The sequence below is a fragment of the Falco punctatus genome (assembly GCF_963210335.1).
Source record: "Falco punctatus genome assembly, chromosome: 4".
NCBI lineage: Eukaryota > Metazoa > Chordata > Aves > Falconiformes > Falconidae > Falco > Falco punctatus.
The window spans coordinates 81,467,448-81,483,211 of record NC_137583.1 but is presented as its reverse complement, the minus strand read 5'-3'; the positions used below and the strand labels follow the sequence as shown (position 1 = coordinate 81,483,211).

General features: G+C 38.5%; 1 protein-coding gene across 5 annotated transcripts in view; it reads left to right on the top strand.

Annotated features, from left to right (window-relative positions):
• Nucleotides 1–15,393, top strand: part of ETV1 (ETS variant transcription factor 1) — an 80,195-nt gene extending 64,802 nt beyond the window's left edge. For 4 of the 5 annotated variants that reach the window (XM_080383935.1, XM_080383936.1, XM_080383939.1 and 1 more), the window contains 5 exons: nucleotides 450–518; nucleotides 2,935–3,003; nucleotides 6,047–6,216; nucleotides 9,822–9,923; nucleotides 12,489–15,393. In XM_080383935.1, the coding sequence (XP_080240061.1) occupies nucleotides 450–518; nucleotides 2,935–3,003; nucleotides 6,047–6,216; nucleotides 9,822–9,923; nucleotides 12,489–12,710 (632 nt within the window). In that variant the 3' untranslated portion in view covers nucleotides 12,711–15,393. The remainder of the gene's footprint in view (nucleotides 1–449; nucleotides 519–2,934; nucleotides 3,004–6,046; nucleotides 6,217–9,821; nucleotides 9,924–12,488) is intronic. The other variant, XM_080383937.1, reaches the window with a different exon arrangement.
• The last annotated feature ends 371 nt before the right edge of the window (nucleotides 15,394–15,764 follow it).

Here is a 15,764-nt window from a genome sequence, read left to right as displayed (position 1 = left end):
ATTTTGACATTCCTTGTGTTACTGCAGCATTTATAAATCTCCAGTGTGACGGCAGGCTTTTCTGTGCAGTTGATGTCAAATTAGTTACAAAGATAGAAGTACAATCACGGGGTTTAAAATGCTCGTACTGTCTTGTGTGGACTTTTTGGTCTGTGAATAGTCTAAAGTGTAATTGTCATGGAAGTCAGCTTTTAGCGAAATTAATTACAATAAGGGTTTTACTTCAGGTGCCTATGTGAGATGGGATCTTTGATCCTCATGTGATTTTTCTCCTCTTCCATGCCTTGTGCATGCTGCTCCGAAGTGCTGACTCTGTGTTGACAGGTTCCCCCTCGCTGTAACTTGCATCCTTTTTGTTGCTCTTCTGCCTGCAGCCTGTCTCATTGATAACCTGCACACTTTTAATTCCAGACAACCTTTTGATTAGCATTGTCGTCTTCTCCTTTCAGAAGTGCCTAGCTGCCATTCCATTTACATGAGGCAAGAAGGCTTCCTGGCTCACCCAAACAGAACAGAAGTTAAGTTTTCTATTATGTATCACTTTTGTATGAAGGAATGTGGAAAATTAAAAAGCCTGGAGGGTTTTGGGGTTCACTGGTTTAATTCTGCTGCTGGGAAGACTTGCATCATCTTTCCCTTCCTAGTCTCAAGTTTCTGATGCACTGATATTTATTATTTTTTTTTTTGTAGCTTCTTTTAGTGCTACAGGTTGGTCAGGATAGAAGCAATGTTATGAATTTAGTCATTGTGCTTTTCAAAGCCTCTAGCAGTTGAAAGGAAGAGACGCTTAAAAATTTATCCATTTCACCATTCTGTTTAAGTGATATTTTTCCAGGTTATTTGTGTGACAGGCTCAGTTAACTGTTAAGTAATCCATTTTATATTTTAAATTCAGTGAAGGGTTTTGGCTTTTGCTGTTAAAAATTTTGCAATGTGTTGATGCTGCTTAACCCCAAATTCTACAGCCGTGTGATACATACCAAAACTCCCAGTGACCTCAGTAGGGCAAAACTTAGATCATTGTCAAAATTAGTAATTCTGAGTAAAAGTAGTTTGTATGTATTAAAAATAAGAAGGCCAACAGAACAAAATAAAAATGAATGTTGGAAGAGGGGTTGTACCATGCACTCCTGCTTGGGTGTATCTTTCTTGTCAATATGTGATTTTTTGTTTGTTTGATTAGAGTTTATTTGTTTTTCTTCCAAGGGACAAACTTCACAAATGTGAGGGAAGTTGTTTTTGAAATTGATGAAAATTCAGACAGATGTGTGAATTGGAGTCCTCTAGTAAGACTTCATTCACTAGTAAAAAGAAACAACTAGAAAGATAACAAATCTGGCTAAAAGGCCAAGTGCTTCAAGGGGTGGAATAAATTTAGAAAACAGAAATGGAAGGTAGAGTTTCACAAGGAGGGTGAAACAGGAAATGGAAATTTATAACAGTCTTGGTATATGAAATTATATGAAGTATAAAAAACTTGTCAAGGGAGGTGAAAGCCATTGGAGAAAAATCCACGATCAGCAGGGAGGGTTAAGGTCAACAGATTTGAGGTTTAATCACAGTACAGATAGGGAAAAAACAATCTGAGCCATGTTATGTACTTGTAAGTACTTGGAGGTGGTAAAATTGTTACGAATTATGTAGAAAAAGAAGTGATGTTCTATAAATACTTGTTTTCTGTATTTGGAATTCAGTCAACATGGTTTTGTGGAATAAAGGTCATGTCAAATCTGATTCTATTCTTTGCTGAGATTAAAAGTTTGCTTGATAAAGGTACTTGTATCATATAGTTAGGCTTTTTATGATGTTCAGTTTGCTGCTGCGTTAGATTCTGATTAAGAAGTTAGCACAAAGTAGTGTCAATGAAGTACACATTAAATACATTAAGACCTGACCAACTGACAGATCTAAAAGTGGCTGTCACTGGGCAATCATCTCTGAATAGATTGTTTCTATTATATTTCTGCAAGAATTGATACCAGGAGTGTTGCTATTCAGTATTTTCATTAAAGATACAGGATGAAGTTAATAGATAACTTTATGGCATAAAGATAGGCAGAGTGGTAAATAACAGGCAGGACAGGTCAGTCACACAGAGCAACTTGAATTGTGTGGTAATCTGGGCACGTGAAACCAGATGAGGTTTTAATATGCTGAATGTAGACGAGGCCTATGGAACCGGGAAAGAGTTTGTTGGAAAAAATTATTTTTGAGTTGGGCCCTCCTCCTCTTCAGATTCACAGTGGGAAACCAGCCCAACCAAACATTGCAACTGTATGGCAAAAAGACCTTCTGTAATATTTGTACAGTCAAAAGGAGGGTCACAGGGAGGCAGGAGAGGAGGAGATCCTATGTCTCGCTAAGAAGCACTGGTGAGGCCGATACTGGCAATGCAGTACAGTTCTGATTAAGCAAAACATTAAAATAATACTGAAAAGCAGGGAGTGTGTACAGAAGAGAGTGCTAGAAAGAACGCAGGATTGCAGAGAATGTCTTTTAACCACAACAATTAAATTCTACAGTATGATCTTAATTGGAGGAAACATCAGGTGAAGGGCTTCTGTGAGTGTGAGGAGGAAGAACGGGCAGGACTTTTTTAGTCTCAGAGGGAGAAGACCTGCAGGAACTAATGGTTAAAAGTCAAAGCCATGCTAGTTCAAACAGGAAATGAGACAAACATTTTGGAATAAATCATAGAGAAAAATGGGTGCGTTTTCATTTTTGCAGGTGGAGATTAACAGTCTTTTGGGAATGCACACATTAATTAAACACCCCTGTACTGAGGCCAAAATGTTGTGATTGGGCGGTGTGTAAAGGATGTGGGATATTAATCTGATTCCTCTATGACTTAGTGTTCCCTCTGGCATTAAGCCTATGATCTCTTCTTTCTCCATGCATCTTTTATATAAACACCTCTCTCTTTTTAACTTACAGGCTGTATGTATGAAAAGGGACCTAGGCAGTTTTATGATGACACTTGCGTTGTTCCAGAGAAGTTTGACGGTATGTATGACACATCTTTCTTTTTCTTGTGTGGGGAGATGAAAAAGGAAGAGATGAGGGACTTTTCTCCGTTGCTGATCAAAAAAGCTTGGTAACGTTCCAATTTAGGATTCCTTAACACACCATTTGCGGTGCGCCCAACCAAAGCTGACCTTTGCCTCTTGAAACCAAAGTCTCGTCTTCAATAGGATGTCATTCAACTTTTGCCAGTGAAAGATGCTGTATCCAGAGTTGTGGCAGAGGAGCTCAGTTCCTGTACTGTTGAGAAGTAATAGGAGGATTTCCATTGCACTGATGATCACATACCACTGCTTGTTTCAGATTTAATGAAAAGCTCTTCTTATAATTAACAAAACGGTGGAGAAAGCAGCAGCTTTGGTTTTACTGAGGATTAAGCCTCTTGTCTCGCTGTCTGTGAAGTGATGAATAGTGGGGAGTGAGTGTATAGGGCATTTTTGTGTTTGTGTCAATGTATTTGCACTAGGTTAAACATTGTACTAGTGGTTTATTTTTCAGTGGGATTGATAACAAATCAATGATCTTTTCACAACACTACCCATTACAACAGATTTTTTTCAAGAGGGATTCTGAGGTCAATTATAATAAATGACCCAAATTATCCTCAGTTACTCTGATGTAAAATCAGTTTCCTGGTGTAAGCCAGTTTATATCAGATTTATTTCATTATAGACAAAGTAGATGGACTCAGTATTTCTCGCTAGTGACTCTGTATAGCCTGCAACTTTGGGAAGTAATTTGGACACCAACTACTTACGTTTCCTAGAGTGGCTTCTCTGTGTTAGTGTATGTATTTCCAGCTTTATTTATTTTAGCAGGAAAGAGTAGATAATTTCTGATAAACTTGTGAACAGCTTTCTGACCATAGCTAAAAGTAGAGCTGGAGAACTCTTGAGGTTTTTTCTCTTGTTTGTTCTCCCCTGAGAATCACTTGCATGGATTATAAAACTGCTGCACGCCTCACATCATTTGTTGCGTTTGCTGAAAAATGGGAAACTCTAAAATGAAAGTAAGACAAAGTATTACACATTCCTAATGGAAGTATTATGTGCATTTCAGAGTTGGTAAGGAATAGGAAGAAATAAATAGAGTATTTTAAATAATGATAGATGTAACCGAAGATTGCTCAGTCCAGTATTGCATTGTCACTGGATTGGCATGTTCACTGAAAGGGTGATTTATTTAAAGTCTACTTTATGCCCAGCTTTGGAATGTACACTAACCCACCCACCCCACCCCACTCCCCCCTTTTTTTCAAAGCACATTGTGTCAGGGCTTTTTCTTCCCTCAAAATGACTGTGGACCTGATCTGTTTTCAGTACCACCAGCAAATTCATATTTACATTTCTTGGAATAGGTCAGACCCTGTACTGAAGAAGTTAAAACTCTTCAGGAGTAGGGATTGTCTGTGTCTTGCTTGAAAATCCTTTTTGTTTGTTTGGGTTATGTACAGGGAAGGAATTGAAAATGGAGAAGAAACACAAATAAAATAAAAGAAATAAATGTTTGGAAATATTTGTGTTGCAGTCTGTTGCTAGCTTCTATGACTGTCCATTCAGAGAACACCTTGTACTCTAGAAGATTGATGTTGTGATACAAATAGGTGGGTTTATACTGCTAGCATGATGACTTTTGAGGAAAAAATAGCAGATGTGTCATCGTGTTTTGGTCAGTAAAGCAAAAGCGGAATAAGACCAGGACTAGTCTTGATGTTTCAGAAGTAGATTCTCAGCTGCTTCATTTGAAATCGAAGATCGGCACAGGCGAAGAATTTGATCCTCTCTAATACTGTACTTGGTATTTGCACATTGCTCAGCTATCATTAAAAGAAAAATCCTGTCCTTGAAAAAGAAGGCCTTTCAGGACTGGAACTTGAACCTCACATAAACTAAAAAGCCTTGTGTTGATTGATTTTTTTCCATAGCTATTGACTCAATTTTCTTTCCTGATTACAAAAGGAAATGCTCCATTTTTAATATTATTATTCTTACTTTCACTACACAGAGCCGTTCTGTAATGGCAATCAGAGCATCCTAATGTTGTGGTTGAATGTAAAGTCCTGGCTTTCCATATTTAACAGGTCATGCTGCTTATTGGAGGGTATTGCTGTTCTGGTAGTTGAAATGAGGAATTTTACCAGCATATTAAGGATGGCTGTCATAGTGTGGAGAAAGAAATACTCTCTGCTTCAGCATCAGACCTCTCAGTTGTTTGCATGCGTTGTTTAGTATGAATATAATTTAAAAACAACAGAGACACAGTATGGGTATAGCAAGATGTTTTTTTCATTGGCAGTTTGTGGAACAGCTAGCAGAATATTATTATTTATTATTGTTTTTTAGAAGCTTCCTCTGGACTTGAAATTTTAGAAAAAATAACTTACTGCTTTTCAGAGGGAATACTAATCTTGTATGTAGATATGAATAAAAGTAATATGTGCTTATATGCAAGTCCAGTATGCCACAGAGGAACTCGCGTATCTGCAGGATTTGCATACCTATACATAAAGCACATGCAGTTTAAGTCCAAGTCAAATACTTTGTCAAATTTTCCTTAGAAGCATTTGCATGCAAAAGAAGTTTCACTCAATAGGGTTTTGCAGCTTTATGAAGCGTACATTACATTTCCAAAACTGGGGCTTGTGCGAAGTATAGTACACAAATGCAGTTCTCCAGGCATCAGCGTTGCTTACAAAAATAGTTCATGCTCTTGCAAATGGAGGATATTGCAAAATGGTTTGCAAGTGAGATTTGCATGTATCAGAAGTAAATGGGGATAGGGTTAGAGAGGCTTCCATAAATTATGACTGAATTTAGGTACTTCTTTAGTATATTAATATGTTATTGTAAGAGTGTTTGCAATTAACACCATTCAGGGGAATGTTGCATTTGTGGGTCACTGGGTAGTAAGAATTCTTTCTCTCTGTTTTATTAGCCCTAATGATTGCTTTCGTGGTTAATCTGACAAACTAAGTGATGATGCTGTTTACGCACTGCTCATCTAACATTGTCACTATTCTGTGCAGGTGACGTCAAACAGGAGCCAGGCATGTACCGTGAGGGACCCACGTATCAACGGCGAGGCTCGCTTCAGCTGTGGCAGTTCTTGGTAGCTCTTCTTGATGACCCGTCAAACTCTCACTTCATAGCATGGACTGGCCGAGGCATGGAATTCAAGCTGATTGAACCAGAGGAGGTGGGTTAGACAGGCAGCATGCCCTGACATTTACTGCCCTGTCCTGCAAATTTAATAGTGTTCCTTTGGACTTAGGCCTTGTTTTCCTTCAGTATTTTGCTTCAGTAGCCCTTTAGGAGGGTGACAGAAAGGACTGGCAAGGGAAGTGCTTCAGTTAGGATAGAGGTGTGGTTAAGCATAGACTTGCTTCCTGGTCCCACAAAATAATAAAAATACTGCAAGTACTAGAATTACAAAATAGTCTGCATTAATTGTGGGGCCTGGATTTTTCAGAACGACTTCATGGATAGAGGTGTGTTCCAAAATCCTTTGAAAACTTATCCCTGAATATTCTTTCAATACCAAATATTTTTCAGCATGAAGATGTGGGAACTTGGAACTTTTAGGCTGTAGAGCTAAAGACCCCAAGTCTGACAGGTGGCAGGGGAGGAGATTAAGGTTGTTAAGCCATAAAATCCCATCAAAATGATACAACTCCCCTACTTTTTAGTCTTCTTCAGAGTCTTCCTGCTTATCTGTATCATTAGATTGTTTAGTGCACACTTAGATCCTAGGTTTGCAAACACTCATGCATGTGCACAGCTCTCATGAACCTTGAAGGACTCATGGGGTAGATAAAATTACTTGTATTCATGAATATTTGCTGAAGCATAACTTGGTTCACTTGTGTGATAAACAGGAATAAATTGAACGTTTTATTATGTAAACTTTTTTTGGACTAGGTAACATTACATAATCTATCGTGTGTTCTAAACAGCCATGGAAGCTGTTTGGAAAATCTGGTGTGCGTGAATTTTATTGTAATACTGATGTGGGTGATTTGATTAGGTTGTCAAAAAGCAGTATTATTCTCGTTTAATTTTTGCCCCTTGGACAGGTTTGGGTAATAGAGGAGACTGCAGCAAATTTTCCCTCAGGGTCCCCACTGAGTTGAGTTAGGGCTGAGTAGGCAGACTCGGGGGTGTAAGGCTGCTTCTGCGTTCCACCAGCTATTTCTGCCGTTCGCCATCCATCTGCTGGCATAAGCAATCTGAAAGCTTTCTTGCATTTAAGTTACGTCGTCTGCCAGCAGCCCAAAGGGGATGGCAGAGTATTTGGGGATGGTGACAGGACTGATGTCCCTTTCCTTCCTGACGTGGTCTGGCTGGGGGGCGGGTTGCTTCAAGGATCTGTGCGCTGGTTCTTCTTTGTCCAGGCATTACCTCTACTACGGATAGTCACCGTGGCAGATCCTGGTATTGTGCATCTGAGGATTTGACCACAGAACAGTCTTAGTGGACTTGATACCAAAACTTTGCTGGCAAGCCTGATGATTCAGCAGGCTACATGGACTTCTTAGTTGTGTTATCTAGCCTAGAGCTGAGTGAAATCTCTGGAAAGGCTTGTTTGATTTTGATGAATGAGGTATCTAATTTTTCCCACTGCTCCAGTCTCGGTGGTTTTTTTTTACCCTCTTAGTTTTGTTTTGTCTTTAAAGAATGCCCAAAGTTTTTCAAAATTGAAGAAATTGAAAAATACTTTCCAGCAGATGGTGCAAAAACTTTATAGATTTTATTAGCTGAGGAAGGGAAAGTAGCAAAACAAAACCCTAAAGTTTCCTTATTGAGTAATTCCCTGAAGAACTGGATTTTCTGATTTAACTTAACCAGATCATCTGCTTGTCTGAATTTGTAGCAGTTGCTTTATGTTTTTGAGCAACACTGCATCCAAGATCTGAAGGAGGTAGGCTACTGAAAACTTACCTTGCTCCTGTGCGCTCTTAGGAAGTACAGAGGAGCCTAAGTTGTTTTCATACTAATGTCATGGGTCTGACATAAACTGGCGATTAAAATAAGAATAGCCTATGGGAAATTGCACACTTCCGTTGGTTGCCAAGTTTAAACTGAAGTCAGAGAGCTTGTTGGTTCAGCTGTGGCAGATTAGGATATCAATGGCATGACTTTTAGATCCCATCTCTTTCTGGAGCCTTATGCCCTTGTAGAAAGGGTGACAACAAAAATGTATGTATATCAGTTCCTTGAGCACCATAGTTCATTCAGAAAGTAGGTAACTGTGAACTGTCAAAGCTAAGAATTGGGCATAGGCTCATTGATGCTGCCTTGTTAGAGGGACAGTAACCTTCCGCAGGAAGGTGGGATGGAAGGCTAGAAGCCTAAATCCCTTCAACGGAGCAAGACTTGGTAAGTCCTGTGCAGTTCAGGAGCAGGAAGACTCGCTTAACAAGACTTCTTCTGGAGCTGCTTGCTTATTTAGGAATGTGAAAATACTACACAATATAGCATATTGTCGACCATTATTTGGTTGTTATCTTTGTTGTGTATTTATTTGTTACGCAACCCTGTTATCTTGGGGACTTTTAGGACTATAATTAATGCAGAAAAAAACTTGGCAGGAATGAACAAAGAGTGATGTGAGCATGTGTTACGAAGATAAATAGGTGAATCGAGGTTACACATTAGGCCAGATCTACAGCTGGAATAAATTTACATGATTGGAGGTATGTTTCAATACACCTATAAAACAGCTGAAGTTAGAGAGCCATGATAATGTACATAAGCCTGAAAAGCTGCACCACTGAAAGGAAATAATGCCTTCAAAATAAATCTTAAAAATTATTGTCCAGATGGAGATCAAAGTAGTGGATTTTGCTGTTGGTACTTAGTCCCCTTCAATTATCAGTGCTGCGTGTCGTCTATGGTTTTAATCAAAAGGCTCCAGACACCTATGGGAAAGTTTCATAGAGCACTCTGCAGAGAAGCTGCTCGGCTACTCTCTTTTCCAGAGCTGTATGCATATGCACCTCTCAAACATTTGTATGAAATGTGCTTTAAAGAGTTCATAAGCTCTGAGGTTTTTTCCCTCTGGTGACATGATAGTCATTTGTACAGCCAGTAATTGAAATGTCACCAACAGTTGATTATAATTTCAGGTGGGGAATAAGCAGTTAAGCTCTTTAAACAAAAGGTCTCTTTATCCAGTACTACCTTTGGCAATAAAACGGGAAGCGTAAAGGCAAGTAGAAATTGTAAGTCAGAGCAGAAGGCATATTGTTATCTATGGAATAGCTTCACCAGTTGCTTGCAACTCCCCTTTTTATTACTATTTTTTAAGGCAGATTATACAACTGCAACCATGAACTTTCTGTCCCATTCTTCATACTACCATATAGTTCTTCCAAGCAATTACCTGGCCTCCTCTGATAATTCCTTTTCTTTGCTGAAGCGATATTTAAGTCTGGGAGTTGTCTTCTGACTTGTACCTCCTAATAATCTCAGCGTTGCTGTCTTTCCAAGTACAGTCTGTATTAGTCACCTTTTTTTATGCTTTATTTTCCTGTAGTAAAAAACGAAGAAAGGAAAAAAAACACCTTAACCCTCCACTGCATTTTTAAATAATTAAGTCTGCTTCAAATTTAATGGATGACTGTGTGTCCAATTAAAAGTCATAGTAGTACATGGGAAATTCAGGTCATGGCAACATTTTCTCTTGTTTATTAATTGCACCTGCAGGGTTCCCTCTCTTCCATCCCCAAATAAAGTATCTGATGATAAGATCTGCTTGTTAAGTGCATTTAACAAATCAATGCTAATCCATTTTTGTGGCAGGTGGCACGTCGCTGGGGGATTCAGAAAAATAGGCCAGCTATGAACTATGATAAACTTAGCCGATCACTTCGCTATTACTATGAAAAGGGAATCATGCAAAAGGTGAGTAGCTAGTTTTGTATTAGATTTCACTAGTGTATTGCAAGGAGTACTTGTAACTCTATTGCTTAAGTAGGTTTTTCATCTATTTAGGCAAACACTAAGCTTTTTCACCTACCCTGTCCAGCATATGCATCAAGATACTTTTTTCTGTGTAAAAAAATACCTGTGGTATTAGTTCACACAATGCATGTCATCATTGTAAGGAAAGAGGTAACATTCAAAAATATCCAAAAGAGTTTCCTGGTACCTGGGAAAGGCAAACAGAGTACAGTATGAATAATGTTTTGTAGATCTAAATTAGCTGCCCAGCGCTTGGCTTCTTTGGTAAGTACACAACAGGGGAGAAAAACGATACCTCTTAACATACCAAATACTTTAATATTTTACCAATAGTGGTGTTGTAATACGATTTTAAGTGGAATTTAATAATTTATAATAGGCTGAATTATGAGAAACATTTAAAAATAATTTATATATAACAGCCTGGTCTTGCTGACAGTATTCAACCCATCCTTCTACTGCGTCTTGCTGATTTAAATGTATGTTTTTAAGTCTTGCTGGGCAGTACTATGTAGATAGACTGAGAAATCAACAGGAGAGAGCTGTCTGCTGCATCTACAAAACTGGCAGGTGTGGTCAAAGATCATAACGAACACCTTGTGCTGTAAAACTTGTTCCATATCTTTTCACATTAGTTTTGTGACCTGTGGTGACTAATATGTTTAAACCTGCCTTTTGCCAGTTCCATGAATGGAAACAATGCTCTTGGCTCAAGTTACTGGACAACTTTTCTGGTAGATTTTGTGAAGTCTCGGTTTGGAGCTGCCTGTTAACAAGTTCTCGTGCTTTGATTATGGCATCGTTGTAGTGCTCTCTTCTTTTCACTATCCAGGAGTCAACTTGGACAACAGTCTGGGCTAGCATAGGCTCACGGTACTTGAGTAGCACAGTGCCTCATCCATTTCTGTGTGTCACGTAACTGTGCATTGAGTCTTTGTGGAATGTAGATTGGGTCTGGTCCAGGAGAAGCAGAAGTGCTTGATTTTGCTGGGTGGTGCTTCAGGCAGAGGAGTTGCTGGTTGCAGGTTACAGCTTAGCTGCATAGTCAGTTGTGGCAGCACAGTTCAAAGGCAGCATGGAGGCAACAGTAAGTATCAGAGTGAAATAAGTTGAAAAGGTGAGAATGGGAATTCTATAAGGCTGGTAATGCTGCCCAACCCACACATCCATTTAGCAGGGAAAATTTAGAAATACTATCGACAGCTAGCTTGCTGCCTCTTAAACTACTACTTATTAACTACAAGATTGTATTTAACGCACATTTTAAAAGCTAGTTTGGATGCTTATTTTTCTGACATAGCAATGTTTGAGGTTTGCCCTGGGATCACCCTATCTTGCCATTTAGTATATGTTGAAAAACTAGGGGTGGTTGTAGATTGATAGCAGGTTTCTTTACTGCAAGGTTTGTATGCACATTTTTTCCCCCTTTTAAGTTAGGCAATGGTAAAACGGGTTATACAAATGCCCAGTTTCTGAATGCAGCCTTCAGTCATGTCTGAGCTGACATGAATTTGTTGAAAAAAAAATTCTACTGCAGATATACCCTCAACCAAAAATTTGCATTATTTGTAGAATAAATAAGCTGAAAATTTGAGGAGGTGCTTCACACTATTTTGCATCCGTAGGAATAGACTTAAGTTTGCAACACTTTTGCCACCTTCATTGACTTACTTCCAGTGCCTTGCCAGCTGGCATTACAAGAAGCAGACAATCCAGTCTTTATTTTAAAATAATTTTAATAAGCCATGAGTGTGCAACATAGTTCATAATTCTTTAAATAAGGTGCTTGAAAAGACACTACATAGACTTTTTTTTTTTTTTTAAGTAAAACAACAATTCTGTATTGGTTTTATCATTCTTTAGCTTTTAGGAAGATGAAGAGCAGACATTCAGTGCTATTTCTGAATAAGCAAAAACATTAGGATCTTTGGACAGATTGCCCCCCCATAAGCAAATCCAAATGTCCCAGCTTTGCATGAGCAATTGCTAAGTACATATTAGCCTACGTATTTGCTTACGCTGTCCCTGTACAATCAGCATGCACTATAATTTAAGTGCTTTTATACGTAAGTATGAATCAATCTGCGTTTAGTGAGATTCAGATCTCTATTGTGCAATGTGATTCTTTCCTCCATGTCACACATAAAGTGTTGGACTTCGTCATTTTATTTTGCCACTGTTGTGACAATTTGTTTACATTTCCATTTCCCAGTAAGAACAGCTGCATTTGTGGCGAAGTGTAGGAAACGATTGCAAACAAATGTTTAGAAGTACAATACCTAGTCCCTCTTCCAACTGGATATTACATGTGGCAAAACCAAGGGTGTTATGCACAGTCGGCTTCTGCAGATTCCTGCTTTCTAGGCTAGGTCATTGCCTTACCAGTTCTGCCATTGCATTATTAATTATGTAACAAAGGTGAGTTCTTCACAAGACTGTTGAACGTGGGCTTGCAAAACCTTGAGGCCTTACGCTGCATCTTTTTCTCCCTTCTGTTGTCTTAAGGTGGCTGGAGAAAGATATGTCTACAAGTTTGTTTGCGACCCTGAAGCGCTTTTCTCCATGGCTTTTCCAGACAACCAGCGTCCCTTACTGAAGACTGACATGGAGCGCCACATCAATGAGGAGGACACTGTGCCTCTGTCCCACTTTGATGAGAGCATGGTCTACATGCAGGACGGTGGCTGCTGCAACACCCACCCCTATAACGAAGGCTATGTCTATTAACAACAGTGACAGTGAAGGGGATGTTTTCCCCCTCCCTTGGGCTTCTCCTCTTTCACAAGACCCAGAGGAAAGCTGAACCGACTTCAGTTTGTTTTTTAAATAGTACACTAAAAGGGGCTTTTCCTGTTGCATTACTCCTATGGTCTGCCATGGACAGTGCACTTTATTTGAAAGGGGAGGGTTGGAACCTAAACGTTATTCTGTGTAACAGGAGGAAAAGGGTGGGTTTGCTTTTTACTTAAGTTTGGGAAGGGAACATACAGGTTTTAAGTACAAAAAAAGCTATATCATGTCTGTTTTGTTTCATATCAGCATAAGATATTGTACATTTTCTCTGGGTATCCATAGTACAGTTAATTCTTATTGTGCAAAATAACCACTTGATGATGATATCAGCACAGCATGCCTAGGGCATTTGTTTCTTGCCATTCTTAATTGTCTTTCTGCAGTTACAAAGGAGAAAGAAAGCGTATACCACAGCATTTAATTTAGAAGCTTGCATGGCAGACCTTGCACCTTGCCTCTGAAAACAACCAGATCTCACAAGAGTTTTTCCCTTTTTTTCTTCTTGTCTTTTTTTTTTTTTTTTCTTTCAGTATGGCCTACAAAAAAATCCTATTTAATTACTGAATGACAGAGTGGCGACAGAGTGGCCATAAGTACAGTGACCAAACAGCAAAATCCCAGACTTCAGACTGCAAAGCTGCATGCTGTATCTGGTGCCACGTTGCTATGCATATATGTCCCATGCTATGGCTTAGACCTTTCAAGATCCATTTGAGGGTAGTAATTACATGTGGTAGGCTTTCTGATGATCATGTCAGCATTAAATACAGGATCATGATTGGGAGGGAGAAAACATTTTGTATCCTTCCATTTCCTTTGGTACATAAATAAGTTATTTAATCAATAGGAATTAACTGTACTAAGTCACATATCTAATAATGCTGTTTAGACACAGCAAGCACTCCTTGAGAAAAATATCCAATACACTAAATAGGTACTTTAGTAATTTTTAGACACGGTACCCATTAATATGCATTTAAACCTTTTACTGCTGTGTTATGTTGATAACATATATAAATACTAGATAATGCTAATGCTTCTGCTGCTGTCTTTTTCTGTAATATTCTCTTTGATGCTGAATTTACTATGACCATTTATAAGCAATGCTGTAACTACAGGTAGCATTTCAGGACAAAATAGATGACTTGAACCATTTATTGCTTAGAAAATAGCTTACGCCATAGCTGTGCTATAAGCAGCTTTTATGCGCATCCACAAATGACTAGTAAGCTTCAGCTCGCTGAGGAAAGCTCTGCAGAACCTTTTGTAATTTTCAGTGGAACGGAGACTTAGACGAACTGTCAAGGAATACCATGAAGTCGCTGTATGACGTTGTAGTGCTGGCACTGATGTTACCAATCAACTTGTTGTGGACGCTAAATGTAAATGTGATCAGATACGCTCAGAAGACAATTTAAATTTTGAGGGGTTGGGGGGGGTGTGTTATTTTTCCAAATTGTTTTCTTTTTTGAGAGGGGTAATCTTGAACACAAGTCACACATGCTATTCTACATGTAAAACAAACAAACAAAAAATAACCCTGACAAAACCCTAAAAGTTTTAAATATTTATGAGCACCTTTTCTGAAATGTAGTATTTCCTGTTTTGAAGGGAAAGAGTGGGGGTAAGATCTGGATTTCTTTTTGTGCCCAGTGAAATTTAAATAGGTGCTATATGGAGTACCTCATTTTCCTGTATTCCTGAGAAGCAGGAGGAAAATGAGTGCATAAACATAAAACAACAAGTAGAATTTTCATCGTAATGGATGGATTTCAAAGACAATCCTAGGTGGTGGGTTAATTTTCTATCCTGTCAGTTAAGAAAGTAGTTAAGCTTTGAATATTGTAATATGCAGTTAATCAAAGGTAAGAAAAAGTGGTCACTAGAAACCACAGGTGCATAAAAAAAATCGGGTGGGTATTCAGTTTACTCAGATCCATAAGACAACATATTTTATGGGAGTTTATATATGCCTTAATATGTCACCTGTCATCTGTAAGTCTCAATGGCACTTAAATTTTTGGTGATCCCAGAATCAGAAGTCTAAAATTGCAGAATTGGCAAAAAGGAAAGGGAAAAGGTTGAGTGAAATTGTTTAAAAAATGTGGTTTCCATTGAAATAAGGTTCAAATGAAACATGCTTTGATCAAAAGTTCTTGGATTGGTTTTGGTTCTTTAATGTCAGCATGGAGCGCCTCTTGCCTGTGGCAGGATGTGGGTATTTGGGAAAGGGGTTGGACAAAAAAGTAAAAAAAAAAAAAAAAAAAAAAAAAAAAAAAAAAAAAAAAAGGAGAGGAAAAAGTGCATCAAATGTGTAATATTTAAGAAGAAATATATATATATGTCTGTATATGGTAGTGACTCACTGAACAAAGCAAGCAATCAGACCAACATTACATGATCTCTCAGCAGAAGATACAAGTCTTTCACTGAACTGATTAACCCTTTTAAAAATGTACCTAAGAAGTTTATTTAAAATCTGTTTTTATTCTACTTTTTTGTTCTTTGGGTTTTTTTTTTTCTTTTTTTTGGTTTTTTTGGGGTTTTTTTTGGTTTTTGTTTTGGTTTGTTTGGGGTTTTCAGATAGAATAATAAATCTGGCAGATGATTTCTGCAAGGTTGTTGTGTATTGGATTCCTAACCATTTGGACTGGAGAGGCCGCTGCAGTAAGTTTCTTCTTTTGGAAGAGGAGATGATGGTCTGTTCCCAGTGCTTAGAATGGCTTCCTGCAAAATGTTAGAAAAAAAAACAAAACAAAACACCCAAACAAAAACAAGTGAGGAGCGTGTGCAGTTAATGTGTACATATATATGAGTTGTAGCCAGGAGTTAAGATTTCCAAAGTGTCGTATTTGACTGACGAAGGAGGATGGCCCATGTACATTTAGAGAAAGATTGATTCCAACTAAAAATGCTGGCACGTTTTCACAGGGCATCTTAATACCCTACTGAATTTGAATGCGGGGTGTTTGGGGCTGGGGTGGGGGT